The following is an 18,974-nucleotide window of genomic DNA, read 5'->3' on the forward strand; positions in this document are numbered from 1 at the left end:
AATGATTTAATTTAAGTCTTATCTGCTGGAGGCACGTCCAAAATTTCTCTAGACTTCTTTACTGAAGCAGGTTCCTTACAGGCCAAGTTCAGACGCTTCTCCTTTAAGAGAAGGCATCTTATTTGTGTGCGCTCAAAACAGCACCCTCTTTGGGGAATCGGCTTCTTTGGCAGAGAAAGGGAATCTACTGGCTGAAGCTACTAAAGTAAGTGGAAATGGCACTTCTGCAGGAGCCAGGAGACCCGAGACCTAGCTCTGGCCTTGCCATGAACGATGTGGCCTTGGGGAACTCGACATCACCTCTCTGGGCTTCAGTTTTCTTATCTGTGGAATAAGACTGTTGGGGAGGAGGGTTTCTGGTCTACCTTCCAGCTCTAACACTCTGTATTTGTACCCACATTTTCTTTAAAAAGAGATTTTTGAATGTTTTTTCCTGCTGGGCTATGAAAATGTCACTGCAAGTTTACTCTAAGCTGCCTCAAAATGACCCCTCAAATTTCAACCAGGAAAAAAGATTTCTTTGTTACTACACTTGGAATAAAATACACAGGGTAGTCTGCACTTGGCTTACCATGTTCATATGCACATGAATGTAACATTACATGACCATGTGCTTCATCCCTTCCGTCTAAATGTTCAGCATGATCTTGCCCAAGAACATACACCTAAGGATCACAGCTGTCTGCTCCCTGAGTAAGGGCTGCTGATTCTGTCAGAACAACTGTGCTGAGAAGCCAGTTACTCAGTCTGGCTGACAATGGCAGTGACAGCGTAGACTTCGCTGCTGGAGGTCATGATAATCATGCCTTTCTGCAGTGAGTGACAGTAAGTGGTGGAGGGAAGATGAATGGCTTTGGAGTCAAACAAAACTGGGTTTGTATTCTGTCTCACTACCCAGAGCTAGTGATTTCGTGCAAGTTACTTCACTTTATCTCTCCCTGATCTTCTCATCTGGGAAGAGATGACAACACCTATCCCACGAGAGACTGATTAAATAAAACAGTAAATGCAATGAGCCTGCAGAGTCTAGCACACTATAGACAAGTGCTAATTTCTTTCCTTATTAATAAACACTAAAAACCAATTTGGTTTTAGTTATATACACAACAGATTAATGATTTACATACAAGAAATGTGAAAAATTCCTCCTGCAGATCAAACACTAAAGATAGTACAAAACCAACTGGTTGACCAAGACAATGAATTCTAAAACCCTGCAAGTGAGCTATAGCTATAGCTATAGCGAAAACCTCCTAAGATAACCACCACCATCAGTATTAATAGAACACAAGTGATTTAAGTTCACTCAATATCCTAAGCAGTTCACAGCTTTAAAAACACATCCATATATTTAGTGCGAGAGCCTTACTTTCTGCAGTGATCAATGGGATCTTCTTAACTACTGCTGTTAAGAGCTGCTGGAGAGTCTCCAAATGGTCTATCCTGAGATGATGGAAAAAAGAAAAGAAAATTAAGGCTGTAAACATACATAACAATCTCAAGGCAGGTCTTTGCTTCTATAGATGGCCTTCTTTATAAAAGATCATTCTATGCTTCTACAGAAAACATGAGACTAAACAAACAGATGAGATCCCAGGAATGGCAAATTATGCAAATATCACACATTTTATTTTACTCATATTATGAATAGCCACACAATCTTTTTGCTGATTGCCACTGGAGCAGAAAATTCTATCACACAAATGCCTATGTGAGCATTATTCCAGTTCACGCTGCCAACTACCATGTCATAGTGGCTAATTTTCTACTGTCCCAGCAGTCTGAGATACATCAAAACATGTGGTCAAAGGAGGGTTCCCAATTTGGAAACTAGAATATCTTATGAAGTATTCTTAGAAGCAATGAGTGTGTATGGCCCATTGAAAGGCAGCTGTTTAGGCAGGTATGTGGGTACTTGATACACAAAATGTGTATACCCGAGTAATTACATCATGCACAAAGTATATATACATGCTGGTGAGCTCGCTGGAGGGAGATCTGAAATTTCCCAAGGGTCCTGAGGCGACAGATCAAGTGCTGCCTCAGATCCATCAATGTGCAGAATAGAGAGTTGGGAGCTGTGCATCGAGTGGTAACACTGTTCACTGCACACGGACAGGTCTCCACCAGGCAAAGCGCTTAACCCTCCACACACAATTCCACACATGCTCAACTGTCCTGGGCATAATTTTTTAAAAGTTTGAGAAAAACATCCAAAGCACAACCCTTAGAAAGGACTGAAATAATTACTTAATAACATAGTTTCCCAGCTCGGAACTTTCTTCTGTTTTCACTGCTGTCTGACCCTCCTGAGAGAGGCAGCTTGGCCCAGGCGTTTCTGGTTCAGTCTTCACTACAAGGGACAAGCAACAAAGAGTGAGCTGTTAAGAATCAGTGAGGGGAGGACACGTGCATGCAGAAACAAAAGCCCTTCCGTGGAAGCCCAGTGAGCAAACTGTCACACCAGGGGACTGAGATGGCGCCTATCATCATAGGGTCAGCAGACAAGGAAAGAACTGTTAGCTCAGGTCTCATGGGTCTTTGTATCACTGTCTCCTTAATCTGGCATGCCCTTGACCTCTCCACAGCTAAAACTGCTCCACTCTTTTGTTTTTATTTTTTAAAAATTTATCTTTATTGTTGAAACTATTACAGGTATCCTATCCCCCCGCCCCCCATTGACCCCTTCCACCTCCCACCCCCTACCCAGGCGGTCACCCCATTACTGTCTGTGTCCATGGGTTATGAATATCTGCATATAACTTCTTTGGTTAATCTCTTCCCACCCTCCACCCCCTTCCTTCTTCTGAGATATGACCATCTATTGCATGCATCAATGTCTCTGGGTCTATTTAGTTTGTCAGATTCTTTTGTTCATTAGCTTCTTCTTAAAGAAGGCCCTTCAACATTTCCTGTAGTGCTGGTCTGGTGATGATGAACTCCTTTAGCTTTTCCTTGTCTGGGAAGCTCTTTATCTGACCTTCAGTTCTAAATGCAGCTTTGCTGGGTAGAGCAATCTTGATTGTAGGTTCTTGCTTTTCATCACTTTGAATATTTCTTGCCACTCCCTTCGGGCCTGCAAGGTTTCTGTTGAGAAATCAGCTGACAGTCGTATGGGTGCTCCCTTATAGGTAACTAACTGTTTTTCTCTTGCTGCTTTTACAATTCTCTCTTGTCTTTAACCTTTGGCATTTTAATTATGATATGTCTTGCTGTGGGCCTCTTTGGGTTCCTCTTGTTTGGGACTCTCTGTGCTGCCTGGACTTGTCTCTTTCACCAGGTAGAAGAAATTTTCTCTCATTATTTTTTCAAATAGGTTTTCAATTTCTTGTTCTCTTTCTTCCCCTTCTGGCACTCCCATAATACGAATGTTGGGCCTCTTGAAGTTGTCCCAGAGACTCCTTATACTATCTTCATATTTCTGGATTCTTTTTTCTTTTTGCTCTTCTGGTTGGGTGTTTTTTGTTTCATGTTCCAAATTGCTGATTTGATTCTCAGCATCTTCTACCTACTGTTGATTCCCTATAAATTCTTCTTTATTTCAGTTTGTGTAGCCTTCATTTCTGATTGGTACTTTATTATGTCATTGATGATCTCACTAGTTTCCTTAATAGTCTTACTAAGATCCCATGTGGGCTGCGTGTACTCTCCTGTTGTAGTTGAGCCTTGGTTGCTGTTGGCATCACTGGGAGGAACTGACCCCCAGGCCAATCAGCTGTGAGGACCAGCTGCAACTACAGCCAAAGAGCTGCTGTGCTGGAGATGCCCCTATGGAGCAGAATTTACTTCAGTGGAGCTTTGGTGTTCACCAAGTGAGCCTCTTCAGTGTGTCACTCATGGATGTGGTAGAATTGTAATCCAGCGTGGTCGAGTCTGACCACCAGGTGCACTGTCTCTGGGGCCTCCTGGGTGGCCCTGCCTCAGGGCCACCCAGCATGAGCTACACAGCAAACCATAGATGGCTGCTACTTGTGCTGGGCTTGGAGGTGTCCAGGAGAGGCCAAGCTATGAACCAACGCAGGCTGCCGCTAATGCCAGGCCTGAGGCCACTTATCAAGACGTATGTGGCACGCTGAGGCCAGCTGCTGCTTGTTTGAGAGGTTTTAGGAAAGTCCTAAGCATGAGGCTAGGGAAGCCGCTTGCATAGAAAACCCACTGGAATAGGCTTGTATGAGCCTGCAGGTAGGGAGGGGTGGGGTCTCTGGGAATCAAGATTCAAATATGGCGCCTGCCTGCTGGCTGTGTGCAAGGAAGGCTCACCAAAGGAGCAATGGCCTCTGCCAGCTCTTCTGTCTGGGAGAAAGCTGCCCCTCTAGCTCTGGCCCTGATTCCAGGCAAGTTAGTTCCTCCCTGGATGTCCTAGGTCCTTTCAAGCTGCTGCCCAGCACTGGGGCACAGAGGGAGCGCGTCTGAGTTAAGTCCATGTGCCAGCCCTTTAAGAGGAGCTGCCTGGGACTCCCATAGCCTCTGAGTCACTCAGCCACAACTCCTGCTGGTTTTTACAGCCTTAAGTTGTGGGACTTCTCTTACTGGTAAGGGACCCTGGGCTGGGGGGCCTGTTGTGGGGATGGGGACCCCTTGGTCCTCCAGGGAACCTCCACTGCCGAAATATCCCTCCCAGTTTTAAACTGCGGACCCATCTCTGTGATTCAGCCCTGATTCCCCCGCGTCTCTGCCACTACAGGTCTTCATGCTTCTTCAGTTCCCTGGTTGTAGGGCTTCTGTTCGGCTAGATTTCAGGAGGATTTGAATGATGGTTGTTCTGTATTTTAGTTGTAATTCTGATGTGGTTGTGGGAGGCGGCAGGTACGGCACCATCTTGTCTCTCAAAGCTTCACTCTTTTAAAGTTCAGGTTATAACCCGTGTCCCATACAAAGTCCTATCCCCCTCTGCATCCCACCAACCCTGATCAGACATCCTAGACTGAACATTCTAGCATTTGCTTTCCAGATCACTCATCCTGCATTTATCAATCATTGCTTAGTGTCTACCTCAACTCTCTTCAACATGATTATATGTTCCTGGGGCAGAAATGATGCTATAGCTCTATGTTCCCCTCAATGTGAAGTCTATAGATAAACAATACACATTTTTGAGGTGGCTCACTGACAGATGCTGAAATTCAAGGGACTCATTATTGTCTTACATAAAACCTGAGAGCAAATATACTGTGAGAAACTACATACCTTTTGTAACAGTTGCTGGAGCAGAGCTGGGGACAACTGGAGTTGGGGCAGTAACAGGAAGAATGGTAGGTGATTTGTTGGCAGAAAATGACTGAACCACTAGCAGGCAAAAAGGAAGGGAAGGATGTAAGAAATACAGAAATTATTTTAATGAGGATGATCTAACTCCCAGGTGGTAGCCCCATTTCAGACTAACAGCAGAAAAACAATCACAGAACAAAAGAAATGGTCCTTTCCAACAATGATTACGACAAGGTGGCTGTTTACTATTAGCACCAGGGTAACTGAGTCATTATCCATCAACTGTGGACATGAGGGTTTCTCATTAAACTAAGTAAATAAAAATCCAATTAACCTGGATTCTCATAAGTGCTTAAAATGTTCCCCCTCTTTCAACTTTAGAAATGGGCAGCTACTAGAAGCCAATGGGTCATGTGGGTTTCACTGTCAGTTCTAGAGTTGGTGCCCTAGAGGTCAAGGTGCTGGGGAGAACTCTGACAGCCAAAGGGCAGGCCGTACAAGGGGGGAGCAGTCACCAACTGATGGATATGGAATCCCCCTCAAGACAGATCTGAAGACAACTGCAGCCTGAGAGGCCCACGGTGAAGGACATACCTTTATTTACAGGCATCAGTATAGTCTGCACACCTCCAGACGTATTTACACTGAGTGGTTTCAGCTGGCTGGGGATTGTCAGGACAGCCTGCTGGGGATTGGATTGACTGGAGTGAATCTTTAGCAATCCTAAAATAAGGTGGAAGATAGGGCCAAGCTGAAGGTCAGATACTTCCTTAAAGTTCCTGCCCTCGTCAGCATTTATATTTTCACAAGAGGAAGTTCTCAGGACATTCACCCTTAAACAAAGCTGGGAGCATGAGGCAATGGATGTGGCAGATTTCACAATGAAACAATGGTGTGATGCTTATGATTTATTTTTACTTTGCAATCACAAATACAGAAATTTTTGGAAAAGCAGAATAGAAAAGAGAAAAAGTCACCCAAAGTTCTACTGTACAGATAACCAATACTGGACATTTTGAGAGCTCTTTTCCATGTTCATTTCCTATGACAACTTATTTTGTATATAGCTGTAATATGTACAAACTTGGATATAAAATTCTATATTTTGACGTGCGTGGTTAATTGCCATTTTCCTAATTTAAAACCTTCTCTAACTCCTGACTGCCTAGAGAATGTTCCCAAAATTAGTTTCAAGGCATTCAGAGTCCATTTTCATCTGGTCCCACCCAACCTGCATCTCTTTCATAATGCCCCATGTACTAATACTTCAGTCATTCTACTCGCGATCCCTTCTAATTCCCTATCTCCGTGCAGCCTCTGTTTTTCACACAACATATTCTCAACCTGGCATTTTAGGAAGGGTCATCCCCCCAACTTTCCTTTAAAGGCCATTCCATATTCCCGTTTCCATTACAGAACTGTCTTAGACTCTTGAGTTCAGAGGGCCAGTAAAAAATGACGAAGGGCATCGCTGTGAGAGGACACGTAAGAAACAACACAAATGCCTGTTATAACGCAACTACTTAAAAACAGACACTGGAAAGCAGTTTCTTTAAGGAAATGAATCATCTTAAGTACTTTCTAGAACAAAGCCTTAAATAAACAAGAACGTCTTTCTTTGCAATAGATGAGTGTAAACCAGTCATTTTAAGTACCTACTGAGACATGTCCCTGGAGAGTAAAACAATGAACTGATAGTTTCATATATATATATATATATATATATATATATATATATATATATGTAATATATCTTTACTGACTTCAGAGAGGAAAGGAGAGGGAGGAAGATATAGAAACATCAGTGATGAGAGAGTCCTTGATTGGCTGCCTTCTGCATGCCCCTGACTGGGGATCAAATCAAGCCCGCAACCTGGGCATGTGCCCTGACCGGGAATTGAACCGTGATCTCCTGGATCCTAGGTTGATGCTCAACCGCTGAGCCACACCAGCTGAGCTGGACACTGACTTTTCAATCTGGAAGTTTGTGCCCTTCAATAAATTGCTTCATTGGGATAAATTGCTTTATTTCTTGGATCATTTCCTTCCCACTATTTTCTGTTTTCTTTCTGGAACTCCTTTTAGTCTGATGTTGCCGGGGCTCTCTGATACATCATCAAATTTTCTTTCTTAGTGTCTACTTTTTGGTCCATTTTGGGCCTGCTTCCACTTTGGGGCCCATAGTTTAGTCTAAAGCAGTGGTGGGGAACCTTTTTTCTGCCAAGGGCAATTTGGAAATTTATTACATCATTCTCGGGCCATATAAAATTATCAACTTAAAAACTTGCTATGAAAAAAGCTCTTAGATTTATTGAATTTCAAGTCCTGCCTGCGGTTGCCTTGGCAAGGCCAGATCAAATATTTCGAGGGATGTTCCTCACCCCTGGTCTAAAGGCTACAGCCAGTGATCCTGTTAAAAAGGCAGATCATGTTACTCTTTAGTTTAAACCCCCCGCCCCTGTGGCTTCACTTTGAGTAATAGTCAAAGTTCTTAGAATACCTACAAAGGCCCTAAGTGATTTGACCCCAATCAGTCTGACTTAATCTCTAGTGCTCTTTCCCTTGCTCACTGTGCCCTAGTCACAATGGTAACCGACCTTGTTCAAACTAGTTTATAATGCACACAGAATTTTAATTAAAAAGTTACTGGTCAGTGGGAAATACTTTGATTCTTTTATAAAAATATTATTCAGAAAGTTTTATCATAGCATCATATGAAACTAGAATGTAAAAGCAGGGAGACTTCGTTTAGTGCATGTTAAAAACTTAATCAGAAAAGGGAAGGGCATCCATTTCTTATGGTATCTACTCCAGTCCTGACACAGTGCCTCCAAACATTGTTAGTAGGGAAAAGCACTCCCTATACTAGATAGAACTTGATCAATTTTATTTTATTGATTTTAAATATGTCTTTATTGATTTCAGAGAGAGAGAGAAAAACATTAATGATGAGAGAGAGTCTTCCTCTTGCACACTGTCTACTGGGGATAGAGCCAGAAACCTGGGCATGTGCCCTGTCCGTGAATCAAACTGCGATCTCCTGGATCACAGATCCACGCTCAACCACTGAGCCATGCCAGTCAGGCAGAACTTGATCAATTTTAACTGGGAGGTAGAAGTCATGGCAAAATAGACCAGCCTTAATTTTTCTGGTCTCTAACTACCTCAAAGCAAATAAGACATAGGGGCTTGGTTTAGAGTCATATTTGGAATGTAGTGATGACAGTAACAATAGTAACAACATCCTCAATCTTTATCCAAAGGTACTAAGGTCTGTGTGTGTATTTATGCATGTTTGTGTGGAGGTCTATATATCTCAGTGATATTCAGTTGTGTTTTTTTTCTGTTTATCAGTGCCGGTTGGTATATTGTTATTAATCTATAATAAGACGTTAATCTGTTACATTATTATAGAAATTAGTGTTCAGAAATTTTTGTAACATTTTGACATTGCTGTGGCATTTTTATAGTATTTTATAAAAGTGTCTGTCTGGCCTGCCAAGTGAGGCTCAGCAATTGAACACCAACCTATGATCCAGAAGATTGTGATTTGATTCCTGGTTGGGGCACATGCATGCCTGGGTGGCAGGCTCGATCCCCAGGGGGGGCCATGCAGGAGGCAGCTGAAAGATGACTCATCATAGATGTTTCTCTCTCTCTCTCTCTCTCTTTCCCTTCTTCTCTGTGAAATCAATAAAGACATATTTAAAAAAGAAAAAAGAAAAAGTGTCTATTGGATTGTAGAAAAATAAAACTATCTCTAAAGTTTGAGAAGCAATGCTGCAAATTATATCAGCCCCTAGTATCCAGGACAGCACGATGTAATCAAATACATTAATATATCTTTGGCAAAATACGAATATTCATATTAAGTAGTATAAATAGCCTATCAGTGGAGGTCAGATTTCACCCTAAAATTAGTTATGGGGAAAAACCCCAAACCTTTGGTGTTCACAAGTTTTTGGATTTTAGAATTGCAGATAAGGAAATGTGGACTAACGGTGACACTGGAAATAACAGCAACAATTATTTATATATTGGCTACTACATGTCAGACATGCATTAATATATTAACTTACTTAATCCTCTCAACTTTATGGAGTAGGTATTATCAGGAAACTAAAGCAAGTTATTTTAAGTAAGGGTCCCGGATTTGTGCTCTATATGTTACCCAACAAAGTAAAAGACACACTTTCCTGGGGCCCTTTAGTGTCAGAAACATCATTCCTCTTGTCAGACCTCAAGCATGTCACCCTAATACTACCCAATATAATAATGTTAAAAATCATGACTTGGCATGGCTGGGCGTAGCTCAGCGGTTGAGCATCCACCTAGGATCCGGGAGATCGTGGTTTGATTCCTGGGGTCAGGGCATATGCCCGGGTTGCGGGCTCAATCCCTAGTCAGGGGTGTGCAGGAGGCAGCCAATCAATGACAACTCTTTCATTGTTGATGTTTCTGTATTTCTCTCTCCCTCTCTCTGAAATCAATAAAGATATGTTTAAAAAAAAATCATGACTTGGAGCCACCAAAGATAACTTATATTTTATGTTTTGTTTGTAAAAGCAAAGAGATGTCTGGTATTTTACAATGAGTTCCATTTAAAACTGATTTTAAAAAAAACAACTGGTACTTTAAGAGAGTAAACCTTCGGCTCTCCACAAAATTACATTATGAAGGCAGCTAAAATATCCAATAGAGCTCCATATGACTAAAGTTTTATTATATCATTTAAAAATGATTATTCAAGAAAAAATATGGGTCAGTTGGTTGGAGCGTTGTCCCGTGTACTGAAAGGTTGCTGGTTCGCTTCCCAGTCAGGCCAGTTGGGATGCTTTCAGGAGGCAAATGATCGCTGTTTCTCACATCAGTGTTTCTCTCCCTCCCTTCTTCTCTCTCAAAAATCAATTAAAAAAAAAACCCTCGGGTGAGGATTAAAAAAAGAAAAAAGAAAACTTATTATTCAATCTATAAAACTATCGCGACTTAAAAATTTATATGCAGATTTTAAATAATAATTTATCTAAAAAGCAGCTACCTGGAAAATGTTGATTTTTAATAACTCATTATAAAAATATTGTTTAAGACCTTCCAAAAATACTATAGCCCAAAGAAGGGAAAGAGAAATAATATCTTTATGCTACAACTGACCTGACACTGTAGCTTTTCCAGAGATGGGGTTTGGTGTGGACACCAGGGACGTGGCACTGATGACAGAGGGAGCAGCAGCCTTGCAGGTTCCCATCGTGGCCTGGTTCACACACACTTGTTGCTGCCCAGACGTTTTCATTATAGAACCTATAGTAGATGATGAACTGGGCGCTGTTCCTTCTGACTGCTCATCCACAGGGCCAGAAATAAGAGAAATTTAAAAAAAGCAGTAACTTACCTAGAAGTGACTGTCATGTAGCATACTCAATTATCTATTAGCTATTATTACCTTCCTATTAAATGTCATGCCATTTAGAAAGACTGCTTCCCTAGTTTGGTGGGTCCTACACTTTTAGATTTCACGGGCAAGGAAAATTTTTAAATGAGGAGGTATCACAAGGTTACCGTATTAAAAAAATACTTCATTCCTTTTTATAGCTGAATAATATTCAACTTTATGAATATGCCGCATTGTTTATCCAAATCAACAATGAAAAGACAATAAATAACCCAACTAAGTAATGGTCAAAGGATCTGAATAGACATTTCTCCAAAAAAGATACACAAATCTCCAAAAATAAAACAAAACAAAAAAACACATGAAAAGATATTCAATATCATTACCTATATGGAAATACAAATTAAAAACACAATGAATTACCAGTTCACACCCAGTAGAATGGCTATAATTTTAAAAAATGGATAGAAACAAGTGTCAGCTAGGATGTGGAAAAACTGGAATCCTTATACATTGCTGGTGGGAATCTAAAACAGAGCAGCCACTTGGGAAACAGTTTGGCAGTTCCCTAAAAACTTAAACACAGTTACTAGATGATGTAGCAATTCCTTTCCTAGGCATACAGCCAAGAGAAACGAAAACATTATACAAAAACGTGTACAAAATGTTCATGGCAGCATTATTCATTGTAGTCAAAAGGTGGAAACAACCCAAATGTCCGTTGACTGCTGGGTACAGAGCATTTTTCTCCAGAATGATAAAAAAAATGTTCTGGAATTAGATGGCAATGGTTGCACAACCTTGAGAACGTAATATAAACCACTAAATTGTACACTTAAAAATGGTGAATTTTAGGGTACATAAATTACATTCCCATTCTTAAAAAGAGCAATAGAGTCCAGTGGTATGCCTGCTGAATATCTTGTTCTTACTTTTATGTTTCATTATCATTTTCTCCTGTCATGCTAATTCTCACCTGTTGTGCAGGACCATTTGCTGAGAGGGCCACAGCTGGTGAAGTGGCAGTTGTGATAACCCCTCCTGCTACTCTCAGCATTGTGGTTCCAGGCTTTGAGAGTTGTGAGGTGGCTGGCACAGACTTCAAAGTACCATCAGATATTTTCATTAGAGAGGCCTGTCCCCCAGGGGCTGCCTGCAAAAACGAAATGGGTTGAAGAAATAAGGCTGCCCTGGTTAATAGGCACAACTTACTCCTTACATATGCCCCCAGAATTAAAACACATACAAGAAACTCTTGCTGATCAAAACTATATAAAGTGTTTGTGCACTTTTCCAACAAATTCTCAAGTTTATGACCTTTTACCTACAAATGATCCTTTACCCCTAATGCAGAACAAGTAAATGAATGCAACTGCAAGCTACTATTTGGCAGCAGTGTCTTCAAAGATACCAGGCCATTTGTTATCAGAATAACTGAGTCCAAAGCGCTCTTATAATCTTTGAACATGAAAACTGGACAGGGCCAGATTTTAATGGGTAAATTAATGGTGCTCTAGGCTAGTAAAGGATTAGCACTTAGTACTGGAGAATCATTCAACAAATTATACCTTTAATAGTTTAAAACAAGGCTCAGCAAACTGTTGTGTAAATGGCATGAGTAAGCATGTCAGGCCATATGATCTCTGTTCCTACTCCTCAACTCTACTGTTATAGCATTAAATGGGCATGGCATATGCCAATAAAATGTTATTTATAAAAATAGAAAGCTTTGGGTTTAGTTTGCTGACCCCTGATCTAAACAACTGCTTTGTGCCCCAAATTAATGCATCCCACAAATCATACCATTTATCAGTCTTTGAGGGCATACTATGTGCCAGGAGCGGCAGAAAGCACTTTTAACATATCTTATGTCATTCAATCTTTTCATAAACTTTATAGGGTAGATTTTAGTCCCATTTTAAAGATGAAGAGATTAAGCTCAATGACTACCAGGGTCACACAACTAGTAACTGAAGGAGACATGATTAGAATCCAGGAGTAGCAGCCACGGCATCATTTGCATTGGAATCTTAAGCAAATTAAAACCACAATAAGATATCACTTCATACTCACAAAAATGACTAAAATGAAAACAAACGATGATTTTTAGTGTTGGTGAGGATGTGGAACAACTAGAACTCTCCCATGTTACTTATGGAAGAGTCAAATGGTATAACCACTTTGCAAAACCATTTGTCAGTTTCTTACAAAATTTCTTACACTTACCCTATGACCTAGCAATTCTACTATACAAAATGATCTATATAAGAATGTTCATAATAGTACCATTCATAAGTCAAAAATTGGAAATAATCCAAACATCCATCAACAGGAAAAGAGAGTCATGCAACAAAATACTACTCAAGAATAAAAAAATAAACAGCTGATACACATACGGATAAGTCTCAAAAACATTATAAACACTAGAAGCTAGATATAATAGTATCATTATACTACATAATTTTATTGACATGAAATTCAAGAACAGACAAAAGCTAACCTATTGTGATAGAAAAACAGTGATAGAAAAAAACTGGAAAGGCAAAGTTCTATATTTTGATTGGGATAGTGGCTAAATGAGTATATACATTTGTTAAAATTCACTGAGGAGTTCACTTATGATCTGTACATTACTGTACGTAAATTATGTCTTAATAAAATGCAATAGCAATTGTCCCAGCTGTGGCAGAACAAAGAGAAAGTCACTGCACTGGCTGCACCATAAACAGGTCAGAATAAATCAGCTAAGATTTTAAAGAACTGCCAAAAAATTTGGGGGCTTCATATCTCTTTGAAATAGGTAAGAGCAGCTGACCAAAGGGAAATTAGTGCTCAAGGAAACTAAATGGTAGTAATTTGAAAAGATAAATAAAACTGATAAACCTCTACCTAGACTGATCAAGAAAAAAAAAGAGAAGATACTTAATTATCAAAATCAAGACTAAAAAGGGGGACATCACCAAAGATTCTACAGACACTAAAAGGGTAATAAGGAAGAATTATGAACAAATTTATGCCAATAAATTTCACTACATAGATGAAATGGACAAATTCCTTTAAAGATATAAACTAGCAAACCTCCCTCAAGAAGAAATAAACTGAGTAGTCCTGTATCTATTAAACACATTGAAATTATAGTTAAAAACATCCCTTATTAGGGAAACTCCAGCCATTATGGTTTCACTGTTGTACCAAAACTGTAAAGAAAACTATTGGCCCATATCCCTTACAAAATTCTAATTAAAAAAGGATAATATATCACAACCAAATGGGGTTTATCCCAGGAATGCAGGGTTGGTTTAACATTTGAAAAATTAATATAATTCACCATATTAACAAACCAAAAAAGAAAAATATGATCATTTCAGTAGAAAAAGCATTTGCCAAAACTGCAATATCTATTCCATGCTTTGAGAACTACTGATTTCTATAGTCCCAGAAAATGCATTGTTTGTAGATAAATGGCATCATACTATCTATATTTGTGTTTGTTTCACTTGGTAAGTTTTTGAGATCTAGCTGTAGATTTAGATGATTATGATATTCCTTACACAGTTAAAATTCCCTGTCGTTATTCTTTGGCTCATAGAAAAAAAAAAAATGCTCTAGAAACATGCACCAAACTCTCTGCAGCATTTACTTACTGTATGGATAGTGTGGCTGAAATCACCTTACACTATTCAGAATCTCCTGCATGAAGTCCCTCCAGAGAAAGTTTAGAATGAAGTGTCACGAAAATTTTTGTTTCTTCTAGAAAATATGATGTGATTAGTTTTTCTCTCTCTCACAAATAGTGTGAACTTTATAACTGATCATGCTTCTCGTTTTGCTTTGGCAAATTTTATTAACTATATAGGATATTACTGTTTGCGTATCTAAATAACTCTCTAGGTTTTATCTTCTCATTCCACTTAGGTTTTCTCAAATCTCAAGATTTTATTCTTATTTTTCCATACTATTTTATTGTTCATTTTCTTATGTAACCTTAATATCTTTGTAGAAAGAACAAGTTGTAAATATGTAAATAAATGCCACAATCACCGTGTGTGTGTGTGTGTGTGTGTGTGTGTCATTTACCTGGGTAAACAAAGTGGTTTTTTGTCCAGAGATGACTTTTAATGTTTGTTGCCCTTGTGCAGAAGATGTGCTGACGCCCAGTGTTCCTTGGACCACTGACCCAGTAGTCAGCTGTTTTCCAGATGTCTGGGGTGATGGCTGGCCAACTAAAAATGTACCCTAAGTTAGAAAAAATAAAGATGTAATCAGTAATTTGTTAAATTCAAATATCTTCCTCTGATCATTTAAATCACAAGGTCCCATGTTACAAGCTACAAGGCTCCCTTATTCTGCAACTCGGTCAAAGTAACTGAAAAGAATGGTGCTCAGCGCCGCTACCAGGTTATCTCCATTTCTCAAATGTTGCACAGTAGTTATGGAGCAGGTGTCGGAAACTCGCGTTTTGTAATCTAATCCTCAAAGCTGGATTCAATCATTCAAACTGATTATTACCCATCACTCTCAATAAAAATGTCTGGAACCAAAATTCCATTACCTTCCTTAGAGGAGAGCCAAGGCTTTGTGACAAAGGGAAAGAAGGTGGAAACCTGGTCCCAATCTTGAGTCCAACCTAACTCCAAATACCACAGTCCACAAGCATCTCTCTGGTCACTCCCTTCTGAGAGAACATTCTGAACCGCACATCAATACTGCTTATTACCTCATGGATTTGGGAGGCATGAGCAGAGTGAAAATCTTTCTTTGAGTCAGAAAGATCTGGGTTTAAATCTAAAGCCAGCACTGGCTTAGCAGAGAGGCCTTGGATAAGTTAGTTCAGTCTTTCTGAATCCCTACTTCCTCTTCTCTCAAAACAAAACAAACCCCAAATAATATAGATTTACAACATGGCTAAAATGTCATTATTTGACTCCTGATCCCAGAGCTGTAATGGTAAACCCACTATAATTAAAGGCAGTTTTTAAACAACTGAATGATTTAAAATGACCAGACCTGAGGAGTTTGCTTGAGGATGTAAGATGTGTAAGTCAGGTGCTGGGATATCCCTCCAGGCCCAGCGGGGCTCTGCGTTCCTGCTGCAGCCCCGCCTCCTCCGCTGCCACCACCTCCTCCCGCAGCACCAGCGCTCCCGGCAGCTGAGCCGGACTGTAGGTCTGCAAGTATGATGAATGACAGCAACGTCACGAAGGGCATCAAGCTTAACAGAGAAACAGGTGAGCCTACATTTCCGTTACAGCACCATTCCTCCCCTTTCCTATTTCCCTTCTCCTTTCTCCGACAAGAGCGAGCACTTCCTAGAGTTGAAGAGTGACATCTATTTACTTTCAACTGAATGACAGCCGACTAGTTCAGCTCTGAGTACAATGAAGAACTCACCTTTGACAACTGTTTTGACTTGGTTGTGGAAGATCATGAGAAAATCTGATACTGACATTTTTAAACCACGTATCGGTTTTAATCAACACTTCAATGTGCTCAAAGACATGCTTCCAAACTTTTTGGCATTTGGTTCAATTTCAGTGTAACTGCTGGAATTTAGTGTAATTTTACAGTGCTCTCTCTCTCCTGTTTCCCCACCCACCTGGAAAAAATTAAGACATTCTTCATATTTATGACGACTCTAAGGTCCCGTTCTTTTTTCCTTTTCAAATTCCACTTTAAAGCCCTTGGACCCTTTTTACTTCCCTTTTTGGAACATACTATACATTAACTATAATCTAAGTAGCTCTCTGATGAGTTCTGGAATAGTTATATTGTCCTTGTCTTACATATGTAACTTTCTATATACCACTGATTAGGTACAAGGGAAAAAATATCAGGGTGAGAAAATGGAAATTACCATTAGTGTCAATAAACAAAATGGTGATTCGCTTACACACTGCATTTTGGCAAGAATGGCTAATTTCTGATGAACTTGATTGCTGTACCAATTGTACCTCTGATTCAGAGGGAAATAATTCCTTTGACCTTTTACTTTACAATACTACTCAAATTGTTTTTTTCTGTGTGTCAAAGCAAAAGTTTATACAAGTGTAGATAAACCTCTTAATTTCCTTGGGGCTTTAGGACATTCATTTAGGCTGAGCCTGTATGTCTCTTTCTATCTCCAAACCTAGTAAACTTAAGAAGCCTATCTAAACAATGGCAAGCAGAGGTCCTTGATTCCAGTCCTATTTCTATCTCCTTTAAAATAAAAACAAGGCCCGGCTCAGTGGTTGAGCATTGACCAAGGATCCAGGAGATTGAGGTTCGATTCCCGGTCAGGGCACATGTCCGAGCTGTGGGTTCGATCCCCAGTTGGGGGCGTGCAGGATGCAGCCAATCAATGACTTTCTCATCATTGATGTTTCTATCTCTCTTTCCATCTCTCTGAAATCAATAAAGTTATATTAAAAATAAATAAATAAAAATTACCATAAATAAAATAAAATAAAATTAGGTTCCAGCTACTGGAAGTAGACAAAACTTCTCCCCAGGTATCACATTTTCATTTACTACTGAAAGGAAGTTCTTTCTTCATTTACAGTTCACACAGACAGCTTTCTCCCAACAAAACCATTCCTATTCAATGTAATCTGTCCCTGATCCCAAACTCTGAGTAGGTAAACCCAAAATAAGAGTGCTACCTCCTAAGGCCATGATTATTTAAAGCCAATTCTAGTTAAATTATGCATGTTTTAAGTGCATTTGGGCAAATACTACCATTACACCACCAGAGCCATGGAAATGCTTCCTGAAACAGGTAAAAACTGCTCCTCTGGTAGGTGAGATGAACATACCCAGACAACCAAGAACCAAATAATAAAATGAGGGACTCACTAGCATTGTTGGTGGCTCGTAGGATGGCTCCTTGAGGGATCAGCAGCAGTTTTCCTTTCCCTGAAGGGTTCTTGCTGTTTGTTGTAAGGTAGAGTTTAGTGCCAGGTGGCAAATTTGCCAAGTTGGCCAAATTAGTGGCTGGTAGCTGTAGTGTTGCCATTACTAAATGGTTAAAAAGAAAAGAAGAAAAACAGTAAGATAAAATGGAACTTAGGACACTGCCATCTCTAAAATTAAAGCACAGAGTAATAAAATACTTATTAAAAAGTGCTAACAAACAGTAACTCCACAGTTTATTTTTCAGATGTACAATGCTTTAGAGGCAGATAAATATTTTGCCTTCATAGAAATAATTCATCAAACCTAAAACATACTGAGGTGTTTAAACATTTGCTTGGTAGAGAATGCATTAGTTAAATATTTCAAAATGACCATACCAAGTTTTAAGTCTAAAATACAACCCAAAGTGGAGATGAGGAAAAATGAGAATTATTCTTCAAACCTGAAAGTAGTATCTTAAGAAGTACCCTCTATTTTTATTATTACTGCTCACACACACACATCCCTTACTACGTTCTCCTAGACAAAACCGAATACCAAATAAAATCACTAGCAAAGAATATTTTGGTAGGCACTGCTTGCTGAAAGGGTCCCCAATTAGTATTAGTTACCTGAACCCTGAGATCCACTCTTCTGAGGGCCAGCAGCAGTGACCTGAGCCTTGGTTAAGGTTTGCACTGGCTGAGCGACAATGGTTCCTCCACCTCCACTCACAATTGCTTTGGCAACTCCTTGGGTCACAACTTGCTTTGGACCAACTGCCTTGGTGACGGAAGAGCTGGCCTTGGCTACCAGGATTTGGCCACCGCTAATTGCCACAGCCTGTTTCACTGTTGAAGGTAAAGTAGACCCAACTGGCACCCCAACAACCTGTTCAAAACAGAGGAAAGTCCAGCAGTGCTTCTTCTCATAGAAACAGAACAGTCCCTGTGTTCTAGCAAAGAACAAAGCAGTCCTAGACATAGTACATGGAGTCAACTCAATGCAAAAATGCAACCTATGACAGGTGTGAACAGCAGCAATATTTCTTACAGTTTGGATATTATTACAATAAAAGGTGATGATGGTTTTTCTCTGAACTCCAGCTACTATCTATTATTTATTTTAATTATAAAAAGTAATATGTGTTTTTATAGAAAATACAGAAATGTCTGAAAAAATCCTACTTGTTCAGAAAAAAAACCTCTTAAAATTTTTAGTGAATTTACTTCCAATTCTTTTCAATATTCATTTTAAAACAGATTAGGATCACACAGTTTTGTTATTTTTAAATCTACATCATATCACAAGCATTTCCCAGTTATTACTTTTCGAAAACATTTTCAGATAACCAAATAATAATATATTAGAATACATATACCATAATATATGTAAAGACCTTACAACTGTATGGATGTTTAGGTAATTTTAAACTTGACATTATGAAAAATGTGCAATCAACATTCGCATATATGAACTATAAACTACACTATAAAAATTTAAA

General features: G+C 39.5%; 1 protein-coding gene across 6 annotated transcripts in view; it reads right to left on the reverse strand.

Moving 5' to 3' along the window:
- YEATS2 (YEATS domain containing 2) overlaps positions 1–18,974 on the reverse strand; it is an 83,392-nt gene that overhangs the window by 6,192 nt on the left and 58,226 nt on the right. For all 6 annotated transcript variants that reach the window (XM_087818281.1, XM_087818280.1, XM_087818279.1 and 3 more), the window contains 10 exons: positions 18,103–18,361; positions 17,432–17,593; positions 15,605–15,765; positions 14,675–14,833; positions 11,574–11,750; positions 10,360–10,543; positions 5,803–5,931; positions 5,188–5,286; positions 2,251–2,353; positions 1,370–1,443 (listed from right to left, as the gene is read on the reverse strand). In XM_087818281.1, the coding sequence (XP_087674407.1) occupies positions 1,370–1,443; positions 2,251–2,353; positions 5,188–5,286; positions 5,803–5,931; positions 10,360–10,543; positions 11,574–11,750; positions 14,675–14,833; positions 15,605–15,765; positions 17,432–17,593; positions 18,103–18,361 (1,507 nt within the window). The remainder of the gene's footprint in view (positions 1–1,369; positions 1,444–2,250; positions 2,354–5,187; positions 5,287–5,802; positions 5,932–10,359; positions 10,544–11,573; positions 11,751–14,674; positions 14,834–15,604; positions 15,766–17,431; positions 17,594–18,102; positions 18,362–18,974) is intronic.

This window comes from Miniopterus natalensis, chromosome 6, assembly GCF_054644295.1.
Source record: "Miniopterus natalensis isolate mMinNat1 chromosome 6, mMinNat1.hap1, whole genome shotgun sequence".
Taxonomy (NCBI): Eukaryota; Metazoa; Chordata; class Mammalia; order Chiroptera; family Miniopteridae; genus Miniopterus; species Miniopterus natalensis.